This window comes from Camelus bactrianus, chromosome 8 (genome assembly GCF_048773025.1).
Source record: "Camelus bactrianus isolate YW-2024 breed Bactrian camel chromosome 8, ASM4877302v1, whole genome shotgun sequence".
Lineage (NCBI taxonomy): Eukaryota > Metazoa > Chordata > Mammalia > Artiodactyla > Camelidae > Camelus > Camelus bactrianus.
The window spans coordinates 8,482,329-8,502,661 of NC_133546.1; the positions used below are offsets into that span (position 1 = coordinate 8,482,329).

The 20,333-nt window shown below is 38.1% G+C and overlaps 1 protein-coding gene across 2 annotated transcripts in view; it reads left to right on the forward strand.

Moving 5' to 3' along the window:
* SERAC1 (serine active site containing 1) overlaps window positions 1–20,097 on the forward strand; it is a 60,664-nt gene extending 40,567 nt beyond the window's left edge. For both annotated transcript variants that reach the window (XM_074368082.1, XM_074368081.1), the window contains 8 exons: window positions 1,403–1,565; window positions 9,544–9,694; window positions 10,966–11,107; window positions 12,113–12,207; window positions 13,467–13,564; window positions 14,757–14,939; window positions 16,102–16,245; window positions 17,908–20,097. In XM_074368082.1, coding sequence (XP_074224183.1) covers window positions 1,403–1,565; window positions 9,544–9,694; window positions 10,966–11,107; window positions 12,113–12,207; window positions 13,467–13,564; window positions 14,757–14,939; window positions 16,102–16,245; window positions 17,908–18,044 — 1,113 coding nt within the window. In that variant the 3' untranslated portion in view covers window positions 18,045–20,097. The remainder of the gene's footprint in view (window positions 1–1,402; window positions 1,566–9,543; window positions 9,695–10,965; window positions 11,108–12,112; window positions 12,208–13,466; window positions 13,565–14,756; window positions 14,940–16,101; window positions 16,246–17,907) is intronic.
* The last annotated feature ends 236 nt before the right edge of the window (window positions 20,098–20,333 follow it).

Here is a 20,333-nt window from a genome sequence, read left to right on the forward strand (position 1 = left end):
TGGTCTTGAATTGTAACTTGAATTGTAACTATATATATATGTCAATGATTTAAAAATTTTTGGCATTAAGACAACTTTTCTGTCATATTCAGAGTTTGATTTTAAAAAGAAAAAAGCAACAAACTTTGTGGTGCTCAAACATCAGTTCATAAAAATCATCGAGGAAGAGTGTTAAAAATGCACATTATTGCTCACCTCTAGCAATCTTAGTGTAGTAGGTATGGGCTAGTGTCCAGGAACTGGCATTTGTAACAGGCATCCCTGGTGAAGCTGGTGCAGGTGGTTCATCCCACATCGTTAGAAACACCATCCTGGAGGTTCCAAATGCTCCAGTTTAATTGGGAACCACTAGACAGGGCTCAGAAGCATGGTGCTCTCTGGTCATCTCAGCTCCCACGGGTGGAATTGGGAATCCAGCAGAAAGCAGAGTCATTACTCTTACAGTTCAAAAGGGCATGTGGGAAAATGAGCTTGATTTTTTTTTTTTGTGACTTACGGCTAGTTTCTGAAGCAATAGGTGCATCTGCAGTAGAACGTCCAGTACGTGGAATGTGATAGTTACCTTTTGGAAACTTCTCAACTTACTACATATCTCACTTGATATATGTCTAAAAGGCATCCTTTTAAATGCATTTGAAATGATAAAATTTAATGAAAATTTAGAGAATGAAAATAATTGCATAAATATGACATGATGTCACGTAAATAATAAAACTAGTGCTGGGAAGAGTCAAGGTCATGCTGGTGTCTTGGTGGGCTGTAATGGCTTGTTGGTCAATTCTGTCACCTTATCTTTTTATATATATTTCCTTTGGCTTTCTTTTATCTCTTCTCCATTAAAAGTTCACATCCCCTTTTCTTTCTTTTTTATTTTCACTGGATCTTTCTCTTTAAAAATTTTTTCTGACTCTTGAGTTTTAGGAGAGCCCCCATAGCTGTGGGCTTGCGTGGGGTGGTGTGTAGGCCCACAGGTGTTGCTTTATCTGGAAGTTCTTGTACGCAGAAGCAAAACCTGCCACTTACACAGGGGATTATTTCCTGTGATCAGGCGACAGTTTTCTTAAGGGTAGAGAACCCTTTAAGGTAGTATCAAGACAATCAAAATATCACTATAAGTTGAGACAATTCTGTAATAATGACATTGTGGTTACATTCAGCCAAGAGCTAAGCAGAATAACTTTAAGAATAAAAATTTTAGAAGTCCTGGTGGCCTTAATTTTTCAGCGATTTTAAAGCACTTCCCACACAGATAGGGGCTTGCTTATTTGAGTGAGCTGAGAGTTTGGGGGTCTCTGGGTCTCTTCCTTGAGCAGGAGCCACCTGCTGCCCACCAGCATGCTGTGTCACCTGGTTAGTGAATTTGTGCAACATAAAGTGAGCTTTCGTTAATTTATTGTGCTAGATACCCACACACTGTGATAAAATTGAAGCAAATGGAGGCTTGCAACTACTTCAGAGGCTGTACCAACTTCACAAGGACTATCCTAAAGTACAAAGAAATATAATGCGTATCCTTGGAAATATGGCTTTGAATGAACATCTTCATTCTGCTATAGTTCACTCAGGTAACAACTTTACATACTGAGTATTTTGCATCCAGCCCTTTGTTCTCCCACCTCCACCCCTCATGGTACATTAATTTTTCAATAGGCTTAATAATTTACTTAGCATTAGTTTTGGGTCCTTAGAGCATGTCATTTTAATAGGGGCAAGGAAGTGCTTGAAACATGTGGATAATTCAGACCTACGATAATCCATGTATGGACAGTCACTGGAGAGCAGTTTGTTTGCCATGATGACCATCTAATTGTTCATATTATCTTTGATATGATCTAAACCAAGACGTATAGTCAGACTAAAAACAGGTTCACTGTATATTTAGTGACTTTCCCCCTTGCAACTAATAATTCATCTGTGGGGAGATACTTTAGATGAAAATTCCTGCCTGATCCAGTCTTTATCATGATGGTTGCACAGTGATGATTTTCCAGCAGCAGCATGCCCTCCTCATTTACGTTTTAGCATCTGGCATTTTACTGTAAGCAAGAGCCTTTCCTGCTTTCTCTGTCCCTCCTTTTTTTCATCTTCTCCTTCCTTTCCTTCTCCCTCCCTCCCTACCTGTATGGGCACATGGATTCCTTTTTTAAAATGGTTTACAACTTATTACTGTACTTAATAATTTGATGCCAGATTGTCTCAGCTTTGGTAGTGGGATGCTGGCAAACTGGCTCCTGTGTCCTTGTGATCTGCCCACATCATTTTGGGAGGCATTCCTTACTTTCTGGTATAACAAGATGTTCCAGGCTCATTTCTCCAAGGAATCCTATTTCCTTTTAGTGGAGAATGATTATTAGAGACCAAGATCTGGGTTCTAGCTAGATGTGCTATTGCTCCTGGAGTGTCTTTGCTGCTTGGCTCTTTTAATGGAAAAAGCAGGGTGATATATAAAAATATATGTACACATACAAAAGATATACATATATGTACATATATGCATATGTTCATACACATTTATTAGAAACTATGAATTTACTTTTTTATTGTATATCTGCTTTTTTTTTTGAATTTACATTTAAGAGTACATTGATCAGCAGAAGTTTTTAATTTGATGAAGTCTAATTCAGGGATCAGAAAACTTTTCTGTAAAGGACCACTTACTATATTGGGTTTATTTGTTTCTCTCTTTTATAGATTCTTAAGGTAGAAACTTAGTCAGATTTTAACCTTTTTTCTTGTTTAAGTGATCTATTGCTATGTATTAAACCACCCCAAAACTCACTGGTTAAAATAGCAATCATACATTTGCTCATGAATGTGAAGTTTGGGCAAAATTCAGTAGGAAAGGCATTTATGTGCTCTGTACAACATCAGCTGGGGCAGCTCAGCTATAGGGTGGAGAATATACCTGAAGATCGCTCACTCATATGGCTTGCAGATTGGTACTGGCCCTCAGCTGGGAGCTCAGCTGGGGCTGAGGCATTGGCTGCTTTCTGCATGTGCCTTGGGCTTCCTTAAAGCATGATGGCTGGGTTCTCAGGGCAGATGTTTCAAAAGACAGCGAGGTATAAGCACTTTTGCCTTTTATAATCAAGCGTTGAAAGTAATTTTTGCCGTAACCTGTTGATTTAAAGCTAGTCACTAAGGCTAGCTCATATTCGAGGGGAAGGGATTTAGAAGGGGTTTAGACTCATCACCTCTTAATAGGAATAGTGTCAAAAGAAAACATGTTTTAAAATCATTACAATTACTTTCTAGTATTTAAAGCTGTAAATTTCCTGTAATCTGACTTTGGAAGCATCCCTCAAATTTTGGGTATATTGTATTTTCATCATTTTTCAGTTTGAAAATGAATTTCTTCTTTGTCTCATGGGTTACTTAAAGTGTGCTGCATAATTTACAAGTATTAATGGCTTTCTAGACATGTCTCTGATTTCTAGTTTAATATTCCATGTATTCAAAAAACACACCCTATAAGATTTTAGTCTTTGGAAATTTATTGACACTTATTTGATGGCCTATTTTATGGTCTGTTTTGGTGAATGTTCTATGTGCACTTGAAACGAATTAATATTCTATAGTTATTGGGTGAAGTGTTTTATACATAACAGTTGGCTGATTGTGTTTTTCAAATCTTCTCTAGACCTTTACCGAGTTTTGTCTACTTTGATGAATTACTGAGATGTGTTAAATTCTTGGACTTGTCTGTTTCTTCCTTTAGCTCTGTCAGATTTTTCTTGCTGGTGAATGTTCATTTTTTATTATCAAGTAATGTCTCTACTACTTTTCTTCAAGTTTTACTTTGTCAGGTATTAAAATAGCTACACTGGCTTTTTCTTATGCTTTCTGTTTGCATTGCATATCTGTTACCTTTTTCTCTTCTTTTGCTTTCATTTTTCTGTGACTAAAAATAAGCACATCTTTTATAGACAGCACATACTTGTATCTCTTTAAAGAAATTCAGCTTGATAATCCCTTTTAATTGAAATATTTTGTCTCTTTACCTGTAATGTAGTTATTGATATTATTCGGTTGTGTCTGTTGTTTTGCGCTTGCAATTAGCCCCCTCTCTGTTTTTTGTTTTGTTTTTTTCTCTCTTTGACTTTTTCAAGGTTATTTGAGTATTTTTTATGTTCTATTCTTTCTCTTCTTTTAGATTTTTATAGAAGATTTTTGCTGTATTTTCTAATGGCTGTATCCTTAACTTATCACAGTCTGTCTTGAATTAATATTATACCATTCGTATGTAATGTAAGATTCTCACAATAGATTAATTCAGTATAAATCCTTTATAGTTTTGTCATCATTATAGACCATAATATGCTGTAGACCACATACGTTACAGAACTTGCAATATGTTGCCGTTTTTAACAGTCAAGCGATATTTTAAGGATATAAGAGAAAAGGTTTTTTATTTACATAGTCATAATATCCAGTGCTCTTCCCTCTTTTCCGTATATCTAAATTTTCACCTGGTGTCATTTCCCTTCAGCCTAAAGACCTGGGTCTGCCGGCAACAAATTCTGTCACCTTTCTTTTTCTGAAAATGTATTGACTTTGCCTTTATTATCCAGGGAAAGGTTATTTTCCATGGATAAAGAATACTGTGTTGACAGTGTGTTATTTTTCTGTCAGCACTTTAAAAATATCATTTGATTTTCTCCTGGCTTCTGTTGTCTAATGAGAAGTGTTTCCTTATGCCCACTTCTGTTCTTGTATATGAAATGTGTCTTTTTCCCTCTGCTTTCTTTTAAGGTTTTCAACAGTTTGACTGAATTGCCTAGTCTGTTTTTATATTTATGTTTCTTGGGGTCCACTGAGCTGACTGAACCTATAAGTTGATGTTTTTTATTAAATTTGGAAACTTTCCAGCTAGTATATCTTTAGATGTTTTTCTGTCCCTTTTTCTCTCGTCTCTCCTCCTGGGACCTCAAATATGTATATTAGATCTCTTGATTCTGTTCTACAGGTCATTAAGACTCTGTCGATGTCTTTTCAAATTTTTTTTTCTCTCTGTGCTTTACCTTTCTTTTTTAAATTGAGGTATAGTTGATGTACAATGTTATGTAAGTTTCAGGTGTACGACATAGTGATTCACAATTTTTAAAGATAATGCTCCATTTATAGTTGTTATAAAATATTGGCTATATTCCCTGTGCTGTACAATATATCCTTGTAGCTTATTTATTTTATACATAGTAGTTTGTACCTCTTAATCACCTTCCTCTGTCTTGTCCCTTCTCCCCTTCCCTCTCCCCACTGGTAACCACTAGTTTGTTCTATATATCTGTAAGTCTCTTTCTTTTTTGTTATATTCACTAGCTTGTTTTATTTTTTTATTTTTCAATTTTTTTTAGGGGGGCAGATAATTAGGTTTATTTATTTAAATGGAGATACTGGAGATTGAACCACCTCATGCATGCTATGCATGCACTTTACCACCGAGCTATACACTCCTCTTGTTTTATTTTTTAGATGCCACATGTAAGTGATATCATACAGTATTTGTCTTTCTTTGTCCAACTATTTCACTAAGCATAATATACTCGAAGTCTATCCATGTAGTTACAAATGGCAAAATTTCCTTTTTTATGACTGAGTGATGTTTCATTGTTTATATACAGCACACCTTCCTTATCCATTCATCTGTTGATGGACACTTAGGTTGCTTCCATATCTTGGCAATTGTAAATAATGCTGCTGTGAACATTGGGGTACATGTATCTTTTTGCATTAGTGTTTTCGTTTTCTTCAGGTATATGCCCAGTAGTGGAAATGCTAGGTCATATGGTAATTCTGTTTTTAGTTATTTGAGGAACCTCCATACTGTTGTTCACAGTGGCTGCACCAATTTACAAGTGTTCCCTTTTCTCCACATCCTCACCATCGTTTGTTATTTGTGGTCTTTTTGATGATAGCCATTCTGACAGGTGTGAAGTCATATCTCACTGTGGTTTTGATTTGTATTTCCCAGACAATTAGCAATGTTGAACATTGTCTCATGTACCTGTTGACTATTTGTATGTTTTCTTTGGAAAAATGTATATTCAGGTGGTCTGCCTATTTGTACATTTTTTTTCTTGATGTTGAGTTGTATGAGCTGTGTATACATTTTGGATATTAACCCCTTATCAATCATATTATTTGCAAATATTTTCTCCCATTTGGTAGGTTATCTTTTCCCTTTATTGACAGTTTTCTTTGCTGTGCAAAAGCTGTTAAGTTTAATCAGGTCCCATTTGTCTATTTTTGCTATTGCTTCCTTTGCCTTAGGAGACATAAAAAGAAATACTACTATGATTTATATCAAAGAGTGTTCTGCCTATATTTTCTTCTAGGAGTTTTGTTTCAGGTTTTACATTTAAGTCTTTAATCCATTTTGAGTTTATTTTTGCATATGGTGTTAGAAAATGTTCTAATGTCATTCTTTTACATGTAAGTGTCCAGTTTCCCAGCACCTCTTATTGAAAAGACTGTCTTTTTTCCATTGTATATTCTTGCCTCCTTTGTCATAGATTAATTGATCATAACTGTATGGGTTTATTTCTGGGCTCTCTATTTTGTTCCATTGATCTATATGTCTGTTTTTGTGCTAGTACCATACTGTTTTGATTACTGTAGCTTTGTAGTATAGTCTGAAGTCAGGGTGCATGATTCCTCAAGCTCTCTTCTTGTTTCTCAAGATTGTTTTGGCTATTCAATGTCTTTTGTGTATCCATACAGATTTTAAAATTGTTTGATCTAATTCTATGAGAAATGCCATTAGTATTTTGATAGGGATTGCATCAAATCTATAGATTGTCCTGGATAGTATGGTCATTTAAACAGTTTTGATTCTTCCAATCCGTGAACCACAGTATGTCTTTCCATCTGTTTGTGTCACCTTTGGTTTCTTTCATCAGTGTCTTATAATTTTCTGATTACAGGTCTTTTACCCCCTTAGGTAGGTTTATTCCTAGGTATTTTATTATATAAAATCCTTATTGGTGAACCCTTAATTTCTCTTTCTGACAGTTCATTGTTAGTGTATAGAAATGCAACAGATTTTCGTATATTTATTTTGTATCCTGCAACTTTACCAAAGTCATTGATGAATGCTAGTAGTTTTTTGGTGGTGGCTAAGATTTTCTATGTATAAAGTATCATGTCATCTGCAGACAGTGACGATTTTACTTCTTCCTTTCCAATATGAATTCCTTTTATTTCTTTTTCTTATCTGATTGTTGTAGCTAGGACTTCTAAAACTGTGTTGAATAAAAGTGAAGAGAGTGGGCATCCTTGTCTTAGAGGAAATGCTTTCAGCTTTTCACTATTTAGTATGATGTTAGCTGTAGGCTTGCGGTAGATGGCTTTTATTTTGTTGAAGTATGTTCCCTCTATACTCATTTTATGGAGAGTTTTTATCATAAATGGATGTTGAATTTTGTCAACAGCTTTTTCTGCATCTATTGAGATGATCGCTCGGTTTTTATTCTTCACTTTGTTAATGTGGTGTATCACATTGATTGATAGGCAGATATTGAACTCTTTGCATCCGTGGAATAAATCCCACTTGATCATGGTGTATGTTCCTTTTAATGTATCGTTGGATTCAGCTTGCCAATATTTTGTTGAGAATTTTTGCTTCTATATTCATCAGTGATACTGGTCTGTAATTTTATTCTTTTGTGATATCTTTGTCTGAAGATGATGCTGGCCTTGTAGAATGAGTTCAGAAGCATTCCTTCCTCTGTAATTTTTGGAACAGATTGAGAAGGACAGGTGTTAACTCTTTTCTAAATGTTAGGTAGATTCACCTGTGAAGCCCTCTGGTCCTGGAGTTTGTTTGTTGGGAGTTTTTTTTTTAATTACTGATTCAGTTTCATTGTTGGTAATTGGTCTGTGTACGTGGCTGAAGTATAAAATCAAGTCATAGGACAGTAGGAATAGTATATTGCTACTTGGGAAAAAATGCATATGGAGCTACAGTGTATATGTATAAATTAAAGGTATATAACTGAATTTTTAAAAAGTTTTGGAAGAGTGTCTACCAAACTTAACTATAGTTACTTCTGAGGACATACATGGGAATTGAGAAATGCTGGGAGTGCTAAAGTGGGACATTCATTATTAAATGCTGTCTTCGTTTATTTTTACAATTAAAATGTATCCAGAGGTTATATAATTTATAAACAGTAAACATTTAAGAAAGACACAGGTTTTCCAAGAAGCATTTGATGGTTTATAAAAGGTGAAATATCTCAGGTTTTGTAAAAATACTTTGTCAAGTAAAAAATGCTGAAGAACTGGCTTGTGCCATGCTTTCTCTTATGTGTCCTTTCTTGTGGAGTCTTTCTTGCAACTTCATTAAAAATAAAGCCATATTTTTGTACATACCAATAACATACTACAGTATCTCTACAGGTAGCATTTTAAAACATTCTTATTTTATTATTATAAAGCATTCTATAACAGATTTTGAAGTGAGATTTTCTGATATTACACATTTGGATATTTAAGAATTATTAGGACTGAAATTTCTTTTGGATTACTAAATAATGGCCTCTTATCGTCACAATGATTCTCACCACTTTTGCCACAGAGAGTGGGAGGAGGACATGGAGACATGATCTCTATTGAGCACCTGCGGGGCAGTTTTGATATAGATTAATTTATTAGAACCTTCCTCCAGCTCAACGGAGCCAAGTAACTTGACTGAGGTTCCATAACAAGTAAGTGGGGGACAGAAATACAAGCCCAAGTCTCTCTAACCTCAAGGCCCATGTTTCGTTTTACTTTAAATTAAATAATACAAGAATAGACTGTCTTTGTAAATGCTTCAGAGAACATAGACACAGCCAAAAGGTCACACCCACCTCTATACAGAGCCCTCTCCAACCCCAGTTCCCACCTCAGAAGTAGTGACTGTTCATTAGTTTGGTGCCTCTCTCTAGATCTGTGTGTATGTGTGTGTGTGCGCGCGTACACTTGCATACATATTTGTGTGCATAAAGCAATACATTGTTTTAAACAACAAAAACATAAAACATAAATGAAATCATACTGCACAAAGTACTGTTTTGTCTCCCTTTAAGAAATAGTTTTTCCTTCCTGAACCTCAAGTTTTACAAGATTTTTGTCTGTCAAGCGAGTTCATTATTAAGAATCAATATCCTCGTGTGTATTAAGGGCTGCTAATATGACTGCCAGTCTGAATAAAATAATTAATATTAAATCACCAAACTTAATATTTCTTGCTAAAGCAAAATACATTTTCTTACTGTTTATGAACTCATGTCTAGTAATTACAACTTTTGTTACATTTTCTAATAAAGAAAATGGTTCTTAACTTCTTTGAGACCCCTAAGGAGTACCTGGCTGGGGACATCATGGCATTGAGTTATGGGACCCAGAGGACCTTAGGGAAGAATGGAATTGGAGTGGTCGGGCTTTTCCACGTAGACTGACGCTGAGGTTTGCCTTCCTTCCATCATTTTCAGCCTGAAACCTCTCAACAATCCGAGATAGGTAAGTGCCGATATTTAAGGAATATGTTCTTTTCACCAGGCTGGGTATCCATACTGGCAGAAGCAATGAAGTCTCAGCACATTATGGAGGCCTCACATGCCGCCAGGACGCTGGCTAATCTAGACCGAGAGACTGTGCGAGATAAATACCAGGACGGGGTGTACGTGCTGCACCCCCAGCACCGCACGAGGTAGGAGAGCAGAGTGGGGCCGCTTTGCCCCTGTGGGGACCCTAAGCTTAGAGGGCTTAATATTTTAATTTATTTCTGCATAATTTAGGTAAGTTAAGTACCTTACGAATACCTTATTTACTGAAACAATTTGCCCCTAATAACCTCAGAAGAATTGCAGGCTGTCATGAAAGTGTGGAACTAGCTAAATTACCTGGGTATTTTACCTACAGGATGGCTGCGTTCACCTTTTATAACGTGTCCCACTTAAACTTTGTATTGGTATTTCTTCTTTTTTCATTACATTTTTCATGTAAATCTAAGTTATTAACTGACGAGGGTTGTAGAAGTCAGTCTGGATGGGAAGGAGATAGGATATTGTTATATATAATTACATGCAGGCAGCCAGATTAGCCTGGGCCTAGAACTCAAGGGACTGGAGAAAGTTTATGCCAAGTACAAAAGCATGCACCAGAAGGAATAAGTTGTAATAAATCTGACTCATGCCCCTTCTTAAGGTTATTTCTGGTCACTGTTTCCAGTTGTATCACAGGTAAGACAATAAATATAGAAAGGACCACAATGAAAAAAAATTACATGTTTCTTGGGTTTTTGCCAGGCATTTTAAAAATAACACCTCAGAAAATAGCAAGAACTTTTTTAAATCTGAAAAATAGATTGCCTGGTTAATTCCAATTTGTAGGTAAAAGAATATGATCAAGTATTTTACATCTGTTATGTAATTGTGTGTATATTCTAAATAGCTTGCAAGTAATATACAGCTGCAGTTTTTAAGAGTGTCGTATCCAAAGAAAGAATATAAGTTACTTTAAAATCTCATTTGTTCCACTTCTGATAAATATTATTTATTTTCCTTGATAAATTAGAAACAATCTCTTTCATGCATACTGAGTGTGAACTACACTAGTGTATTATTTAATTTCTTAACTATTTTAATTGATTTGTACAACATGCTCATGAAATTCTTTGGAGGGTAATCTGTGACATCTGTCACTTCATTGATCACTAAGCACATTACAGTTGATTTTGGTTTGTCTGCCTGGCTAGCTATGCCTCCATCTTTATAGAGAGAGCAGTGAACACATTTTGTGTATGTCTCTGCCAAAACTTCTTGAAGGGTTCCTCAGCAAAGCTGTGCCTGTAAAGCATACTTTAAGTTTCTTTTGTTATATAAACCTGCTAAGCATCCTCCAAAGAGAGTGCTGTGTGGATTCTTAACAAAGCAGTAATGCATTTATTCTGCTTCTTTTTAAAACTCTCTCCCCGGCTAGTCAGCCCATTAAAGCAGATGTCCTTTTTATTCACGGCCTTATGGGAGCAGCATTCAAAACGTGGCGCCAGCAGGACAATGATCAGGATTTAACTGAAAACATTTCAGAGGATGAAACCAAGTACACAACTTGTTGGCCCAAGGTACGTACATGGCTGACTCTGGCAGGCCACCCTTACCCCGACACGCTGCCGTGTCCCTGCCCGCTGGAGCCGCCATTGTGACGTGCTTATGACTTTTTATTGGGGTTTTTTTCTCTGCAGTTTTTCTTTCCCTTAGGGGCACTTATAGTATGTTACATGGACAACTGGGCTTGTCACTCTGTATTGTATAATTTAGGGTGCAGTCTATATGACTCTAAAAGAATATTCTATTAAGTAAAAAACAGGGGCAAAGGGCAAGGGTCAGTAATAGATCACTTCCATTAAAAATATGATTGAACAAATAATATGTTAATAATAGTTGGGTAGTTTTCTGATTTTAATAATTATAAAAATAAAGACTTTAAGGAAGTCAGTTCTACTTTGGATTTCTTTGACATTATTCTAAAGAGCCTTAACTTTGGGATGAATTCATTGAATGATATTTATCTAAAGCTCAATGAATATGTATAAACAGTTTCTGGGGTTTTGTCCCACTGCTGCTCATTCACCTTCACAAGAGCTTATCAAGTAGAAAGAATGGTTTGCACTGTCTCTGGTGACACTGAATGTGGAGATGATAAAACTCAGGCCCACAGAGACAGAACTGTGACTAATTAGAATCTGAGTTCTCAGGTCAGATCCCTGACCATCACACTGTTCTATCCTGAGATCATAGCTTTCTATGAAATGCTTTCAAAAAGCCAGTTTGATCTAGATTCCAAAAACAGGCTCTGCTTTTAGCTATAGCAGATTAAAACTGAGAATATTCTCTTGAAACCTGCAGAGACCTTACACTATTAATCATGATACCTCCTTGTGACCAGAGATATAAAAAGATAAAATTGCCAGGATTGTTTTTCTAGTCACCTTTACACATGACTCCAGCGTGATGTTTTACTAGTTGTTAGTATTACAAGAGTCCTTTAGTTATGATTTCAGTTGCTAGGAAATAAGTGGGACTGTGGAAATTCATATTTTTCCTTTTATACCTTTTGTTTTATGTAGTCATGGTTAGCAAGTGACTGTCCTGCTCTCCGAATTATATCTGTGGAGTATGACACCAGCCTTAGCGACTGGAGAGCAAGGTGTCCTATGGAAAGGTAACTGAGGGGAAGGGTCCGGGCCACAAGGCCTCTGGGATGGAGGGGAGTTTTAGCTTTTGATGCCACAGACAGGATTTTCTTATGGAAAACTAACCTAACCTTTTTTCTCTTCCTTCTAGAGGGAGTTAGCGGTAAATAAACAATGAAACTATATAAAGCTTAGATATAGTGTCAATGTTGGGTTCCTAACATGGTTCACTTACAGCTGTTCTCATAGTAATGACCGTGGATTTTAGATCAAAGTCTTCTTTACCCTGGAAGCAAACATGAGGCTTTTGGCTTTTGTGTTCACAAGCACACCATATAAAGGAAGCAAAGAAAGAGATGCTGAACAGTGTAGACTCCTTATGTCACTCGGACGTACTAGGTGCCGTTGTGTATCTAGGAGAGAGCCTGGGCTTCAGGACCTAGGTGTGGCCAGTTCTGCCTGTGACACACTGTGCCATCCTAGGTCATTTAACTGGTCTGGGAAGTTTGGCCTACAAATTGAGAGTTGGTCTGAATCAGTGTTATCAAACTGAGTGTTACCTCTGAGTGACCCCCATGTAGGTGCCAGAGGAATGGTGCTGAGGGTCAGGGGGCACGACCCCAGGGCTCCTTCCCCATTTCACCCAGAGGAACTCTCACAAACTCTGGTTTCAAAGAAAGGATTCTACAAATACACAGTTTGAAATAGACCAGATAGCTTTGGGGTTCCCTTTTAGGTAGAAAATTACTTATTTGATATTCTCTGATTCAAATAGCTTTCTGTTGTTTCTAAGTAACAAACCAAAATGATGAAAGCGTACTGTTTGTAGCATAAATACAAGTAGAACTAAACAGCAGTGACAGCTGACTCCGCAGGTGAACTTGCAAGGGACAGCACGGTCTCCAGTGCTGCCTGTCTTGGGCCACGTACAGAGAAGGGACTCACGTCCTCGGTGGTGGGGGCCACATACAGAGAAGGGACACACGTCCTCGGTGGTGGGGGCAGAGTCCCAGGCCTGACCCGTGAAAATTGCCAGATACGTGTTAGATGTGTCAACAATGCTTGTTTAGTAAATGTTCCCACTTACGCCAGTGTGACTAAGTTAAAATGAGGAATGAGCAGTTGCAGAAATCAACCAGAGAGAATAGGGGTGTTCCTGACTCCAAAGCGTAGCATGTAGAATTGGTCCAATAAACAAAAGTTCTTGCCTTAAAAAGTGGCTAGCAAAATTGGTGGGGGAGCGTTGTTGATAGCCTCCTGTCATGCCTGTTGTTTTCATTTTGTTCAGAAAGTCCATTGCATTCAGGAGCAACGAACTTCTTAGGAAGCTCAGAGCTGCTGGTGTTGGGGATAGGCCAGTGGTCTGGGTATCACATAGCATGGGAGGTAAGTGTGTTTCAGTTTTGCCAGCAAGTACTGTGAGGCGGTCAGCCTTCGGGGCTAACATAAGTTACTGTGGCTCTGCTTTATTTAATAGCCCTTTTTCCCCTTCAATTAATGGTTTTGGCTATGGCTAGGAGGTTTAAAATTACTGTTCTCCTTCCATGCTATTTGTTTTTTCAGAGGAGGGACAAGTAGTAACAAACCATATAACGAGAAAAGGCGTTTGGCAACTTAATGCATTCATTAGGCATTAAGCATGATGCTGAGTATCAGAAGCTGCCCATGGCTTATCGAAGCCCGATTTGTAAATACCCCTCAGCATCTTGGCTGGTTCCAGGAGTCCCTTTCTTCCCTGCTCCTCCAGCCATCGCAGAGTCCATCACTGCTTCATTGCCCTCAGCCCCAGCCCCCTTCATGCCCAAGTCCACGCGGTCGCAGGTGTCCACTCTTTGGTCCTAGTGCTTGCTTGCTAAGCCACATCTCCTGCTTCTCCCAAACCCCTCCCCTAATCCAGTTCTAAATGTTCACCATCCACCTTGCAGAGGGCCCCCGGCCTAGATTATCTGATGAAATAAATGCTCAGGATTGCTGACTCTTGAGTCTGGGTGTTTTGCTGAGAGAAAGGTGGATGTAGCCCTTTGTGTCCTCAGAGACCCACTGTCACCATCCATGTAACCTTTGTCTCACTATCAGCCAAGCCCAGGTAGGGGGACAGAGGAGAAGCTGCCTTCTGAGGTGCATTTTCCCCCTAGCAGCTTTGTTTTCTTGGTGGTGGACTGGGAGATTATGTTTTTTTTTAAAAATATTAGTTCTGACCTAATGGAGTGGTCATTGGTGACCTAGTGGAGTGGCTGCTGCAGGCAGGCTGGGGAGGCTGGCTGCTGCATTTTCACTTCATTGATGGACACACAACATAGCAATGCCTAAATTTTCTTCTGTGGGAAAGTGCATCCTATGATATAAGACCTGCCTTACAAATGAGTTTCTAGAATCTCACCCATTTGTAGGCTTGCACTATATATTTTAGAGGATTAAGAGTTACCAAATATTAATATTTAAGGCTCTGTTTATTGGACTGCAGAGAATTATTAAACTTTTTTTTTAAAAGAAAGTACTTCTTCCTGTATTTGTCTTTTTTTTTTTTAATGGAGGGCAAGAAAACAGCTTATGCATTGTTTTTCTTCTCTGTGGCTAGGTCTTCTTGTTAAAAAGATGCTGTTGGAAGCCTCTAAGAAGCCAGAAATGAATACTATTATAAACAATACCAGAGGAATCATTTTTTATAGTGTCCCTCACCATGGATCCCATCTGGCTGAATACTCTGTGAATATTCGCTATCTTCTCTTTCCCTCTTTGGAAGTCAAAGAGCTCAGCAAAGGTAATACTTTCTGTCAGAAGGGCATTGTATTAACACCAGTTTCACAGGAGAAGGAGGAAAAACAGTTTCTAACTTGACTGTATTGCTTCATTTTCTGTGTATCAATTATGTTTAGACTGTCAGGAAAGATTTTTAGTTTGAGACTAATTTTTCTTTGATCCCTTCCCTTTTTGTTCTTAAGCAAGTATTTGCTCCAATAGAACAATAATTTTAATACTATCTTAAGTATTTAAAAATTTTAAAGTTATATAATGTTTTTCTTTAAGTATTATTCCAAATTACAAATGAACTGCTTTTTTCTGTGTTTGGAAAATCATCAGCTCTTAAAATATACATGAGCTTTAAAGATTCATCATAATTATAAAGTACTGTATTTTAGGGGGATTAATAAGCGTCTTCTCTTTCTCTGGAATACCTGTTAATCCGAATCTGGGGACCCCTGGCTTGAGCCTTTATGTGCCATTGTCTTTTTGCTCATATGTTCTCTGTTCTGCTTTGTGGAGAGTTATTAGAGTTATGTGACTTTTATATTCTTAATCTTCTGTTGAATTGTATTTTTTTGCAATCAGATTTTATTTTCCACAAGCTCTTTCTTGTTTTGTGATCCATTTTCTTTTGAAATCATTCTAAAGATACTTATTAGGGGATTGGTTTTTTTTTTTCCCCCTTTCTGTTTGTCTTCTGTGCTCAGGTTTTCTGTTTGCTTGCTGGGTCTGTCTCTCTTAGGTTGTAGGTAGGCTTGCCTTTAAGACCTGGTGCTTCTTGGGTGCCCTTTCATATTTGAGGATGGGGGGCAGGAAGGGCCGTGTGCTCTGTGATTATAGACAGGCCCTGTTGATGGAGGCTGTGCTTTAGGGTGGCTGTGGGGGTGCCGGCAGCACACTGGGGGACCCTTCAGTCCCACACAGCAAACTGCTCTGGCTACTGCCTCCTGTCAGCCAGTAATGTGAGAAACCTCTCCCTCTGACACTGGTCTCTGTTCTGGGTTGATTTTAGCCCTTAATCTCCTCTTAATGGCTTCTTAGGAAGGAGAGAAAATAAACAAGCCACTGTCTTGAATCAGAACTGTAATTTCCTCTCTAAATATGGAGGGTTGATGTCCATTTTATAGTGAAATAGATAAACAGAACTTGTAACAACCTTGTTCTCTATAATTTTACAGATTCTCCTGCACTTAAAACACTACAGGATGACTTTCTGGAGTTTGCGAAAGACAAAAATTTCCAGGTGCTGAGTTTTGTAGAGACACTACCAACCTATATCGGTAGCATGATTAAGCTCCATGTGGTGCCCCTGGAATCAGCAGGTATTCACTCTTTTGCAGCTTGTTGGTCCTTAGATGCCTGATTGTGGTCACCATAAGTGTCAACTTTTATATTCAGTTTCTCAGTTTTAGGAGACAGTTTTATGAAGATTTAGATTATACTATTCTTTTCAGCAATAGATTAAAATTTCTCTGCAAACTTAACCTTGGCATTCCCCTCCCCTCCCTTTATTTAACTGGTCAGAGGGCAAAGGTTAATTGACTAACTCTGAGTTAGCCCTCAACAGTGAAGTCTTTTGCATTAGATAAGACTACAGAGTGTCCTTTCAGCTGGATTAAAAGGGGCATTTAGTAGATTGATCGCCACCTGCAGGAACCTTAAAGAAAATCAACTAAAGATGTGGAAGCTTAGTAGAAATAAATGGAAGCTAATGGGGAGTATTCAAGCCACAGAGACGTCGAAGGAAGAAAACTAGTGTTAAAGTTCAGGCTCGTCCTAATGCTGGGGCCGAGGGAGGTGCGCAGTACGTGCTGCCACGGTGCCTGCGCTTTGCTGTGGTGTGCCGTCGGCCCTCGGAGGGTAGGGCCCAAGTCTCAGTTCTGCTTAGAGCTTCCCCTGCTGCTCTCTGTGTAGTAAGCAGCCCATCCATTTCACTCCCCGAAGGGCTTTTCTCCGGCTGACTCCTTAGTTTGCTTGTCAGATCCTTTTCTGATCACCATGGAGGCTGGCTCAGGTGCTGTACTGGTGTCACTTGGCCATACTGAGAGCTCCTGGCAGCCAGGGACGGTGCGGATCTGAGCGCTTGCCAGATGTCCTTCTGTCTGCCGAGCAAGTTTTGTCTTACTTCATTAATATGTTATCTAAATAAAATGGAAAAGGCTTGATAGTGGGACCTGAAGAGGCTTTACCTCAAAGTAACATGCCACAGGGTGAGGGGCTGTGATTTGATAATTGAAGAACTTGAAGAGTTCAAAGAACAGATTTTTTTTAAAACAATGACTTTGGAAGCTTAAAGCAAAATTAATATTGCGGACCAGCTGCTAGTAGTGACATAGCCTTGTCACAATTCTGTCCACCCTTTCTTCTGTGTCACCAGGTGGCTTGTCTTCCTTCATAACCACCACCTGCACTTCCTCGCCTACCTGGCCTCACTGGTACCTCCCTCCCTTCCATCTAGGTAGACTGCGTTAGGCTGAAACACCAAAAACTCAACCAACTCTCTCAAGTGCTGCGTTGTCTCCTCCGCTGGGAGAGTGGTCATGGAGGTCTGGGGATAGAATGCAGCCCACGTGGGATGTTCCCATCCTTTTCATCAGGACAAGGGAGCTCCTTACCTCTAATATTCTCTAGTATGAAGTGGTTAAAAGAAGTGTGGAATAATTGCATAATAACCTGCCAGTGTATAAAAGTTTTGAGGATGACAGTGCTCAGGCTCTGTTCATGCTAAATTAAGATGTAGGCAGCACACATAGGCAGAATTTATGAGAAAAGCATAAAATTATGATACACTTACTGAGATGCCACTTGTGCGTGGTGAGTCAAATACAGTTTAGCGATACAGTCAAACTTTAAGTCCTTTTATCTCTTGAAAGAGGCCTTTGTCACAACCAAATCAACATTACAACTACGCATTTGGCCTCTCAATATTGACAGGGGAAGCTTGTATTTTTACTCAGATTTTATTGACATTTTGTTTTCTTCAGATTTAGGCATTGGAGATCTAATTCCTGTGGATGTGAACCATTTGAACATTTGTAAGCCAAAGAAAAAGGATGCTTTTTTGTACCAACGTACCTTACAATTCATCCGTGATGCTTTAGCCAAAGACCTGGAAAACTGACAGTTGTCTTCTTCCATTTTCATACGTGAACACAGTGCAAGAAACGTGGTATTCTCTTTCTCTTTTTAAGCTCTAAGCAATCATGCAGACATAGTCACTGTGGCATCATTGTGGCCTGGAGTATGTTGCAGGCAACAAAATATTGTTCTGTAAAACACAAACACAGCACAGAAGTGGCAATCGGAGAATGAAGGGCTAAACTGGATTCTTTTGATTTAAAAGAACCTCCCTGTGTGCCAGGTTATGTTCGGCAGTATCCCTGGTGACGAGGAGCAAGCTACTGTGGGGTAGAGAATGTGACCTGTGACTTTTGTCATCTGTGCCTGTCCATGGCTTATGCTGGGAGGAGCACTGATGGCTTCTGAAGGGAGAGCCATCGCCAACTTACCATAAAAATGCCTTTTGGAGAGTACCTGTAATGGAGAGAGAATGAACTAGAACATAAAAGACTCTGTTTTGGGTCTGAGTGTCCATGTGCTGTAAATTTTAAAAAACTTGTCAGTGTAAAACCTTTGTCTAACATGTTAGCTTTGTTAGACCTCGTGTCACCCATGGGCCAGTTTCTTGTAAGTTTTATTTTCATATTGCTGAGACATATTTTTTTTTAAAAAGTTCTAGCCTATAATTCTTTCCAGACTGCAGCTGCCAGTACTTTTAATTTTTCCCAGAAAAGAATAAATCCATTACTGATCAGAGTATGAAATAAAATGATTCTAAGCCATTGTAATATCAACAGTACTTAGTATCAAGATTCTCAGATTCTTTTTAGCTAAATAAAGGATACCTTCCTCTTGCTCATTTAGAAGCAGTATTAACTGGTCTCTAGCATGTGAGAAATAGGAAATTATATTGATGACTTTTTCTTAAGCAATAGCATTATTGAGATACAGTTCACATACCATAAAATTCACCCTTTTAAATATACAGTTCACTGATTTTTAGTGTATTTTCAGAATTGTGCAACCATCACCACTATCTAATTTCAGAATATTTCCTCATCCCCCAAAATAACTGCACACCCGTTAGCAATCATTCCTCCTCTCCTCGCAGCCCCTGGTAAACACTGAGTTTCTTTCTCTCTCTCTATGGATCTGCCTATTATGGAAGTTTCATATAAATGGAATCTTACAGTAGGTGGCCCTCTCTGTCTGGCTTCGTTCTTTTAGCATCACATTCTCAAGGTCCATGCATGATGTAGCATGTGTACATGTAGAACTTCATTCCTTTTTATGGCCAAATAATACACTGTTACATGAATGTACCACATTTGCTCATCTGTTCCTCAGCTGATGGAGTTTAGGTTCTTTCCATTTTGGGGCTGTTATGAACGAGGCTGCTGTGAACGTTCACATACAAAGTTTTTGTGCGAACGTGTTTTCCATTCTCTTGGGTGTTTACTAGGAGTGGAATTGCTGGGACATGTTAAGCTTGTTTCCCATTTTGAAAATGATCGACATAGAATGGGATAGTCAAAGCTAAAACTGGAGTATTGCATCTGAAGGTAAACTGGGCTCATCAGTAAACTCTCAATAACTAATTGTTTAGTTATGCAAAAACTAGCAGGTGACCTAACTCTTTATTTTATTATGTAGAAACAGGGTGATAGCTAACAATAAACTCTTAGCTGTTGAAATGACATGGGGAGGGGGGTAGATACGTTTGGTTCGTTTTCTTTTTCTGTTTTCCATGAACCATGGCAGATATGCCATGGCTGGAACATCTGTTCATGAACCTAGAGTAATAGGATGAAACCCTACTCTTTAAAATCTCAATATAGCCATTATAGCTGTGTTTTAAAAATAAGGTCTGGGAGAGAGATCCAATGTATTTCTGAATTACTATAGTTTTTCAGACAAGTAACTTACCATCTGTTTATTCTATTTATAAAATGGATGTGATACACACAGATTCACTTCATCAGGTTTGTGAGATTTAAGTCAGTAATGTTTTAAAAATAATCATCACCTGAAAAACTCTAAGAACAGAGTATGAAAACATACATATTTGAAATAGTTTTAAACTTAGATCATCAATAAAATGGTTCTTAGCCTTGTTTAAGTATCTTTTCTGAAAAAAAAAATTTCAAATGAAGTTTTATATTACTTTTCCCTTCATGTGAAAAGTCACTTTAAATGATCTATCCAAGAAGGAAATAAATAGAATACAGCTTTATAGAAAGCTGACACTACTGAAAGCAAGCTGTAAGTAAAACTCAGATGAAAATGAAAAATCAGTTACTCTTATTCATAACCTTTTCTCTTTCTGATTACGTTGTCTACTGTGAAAGTC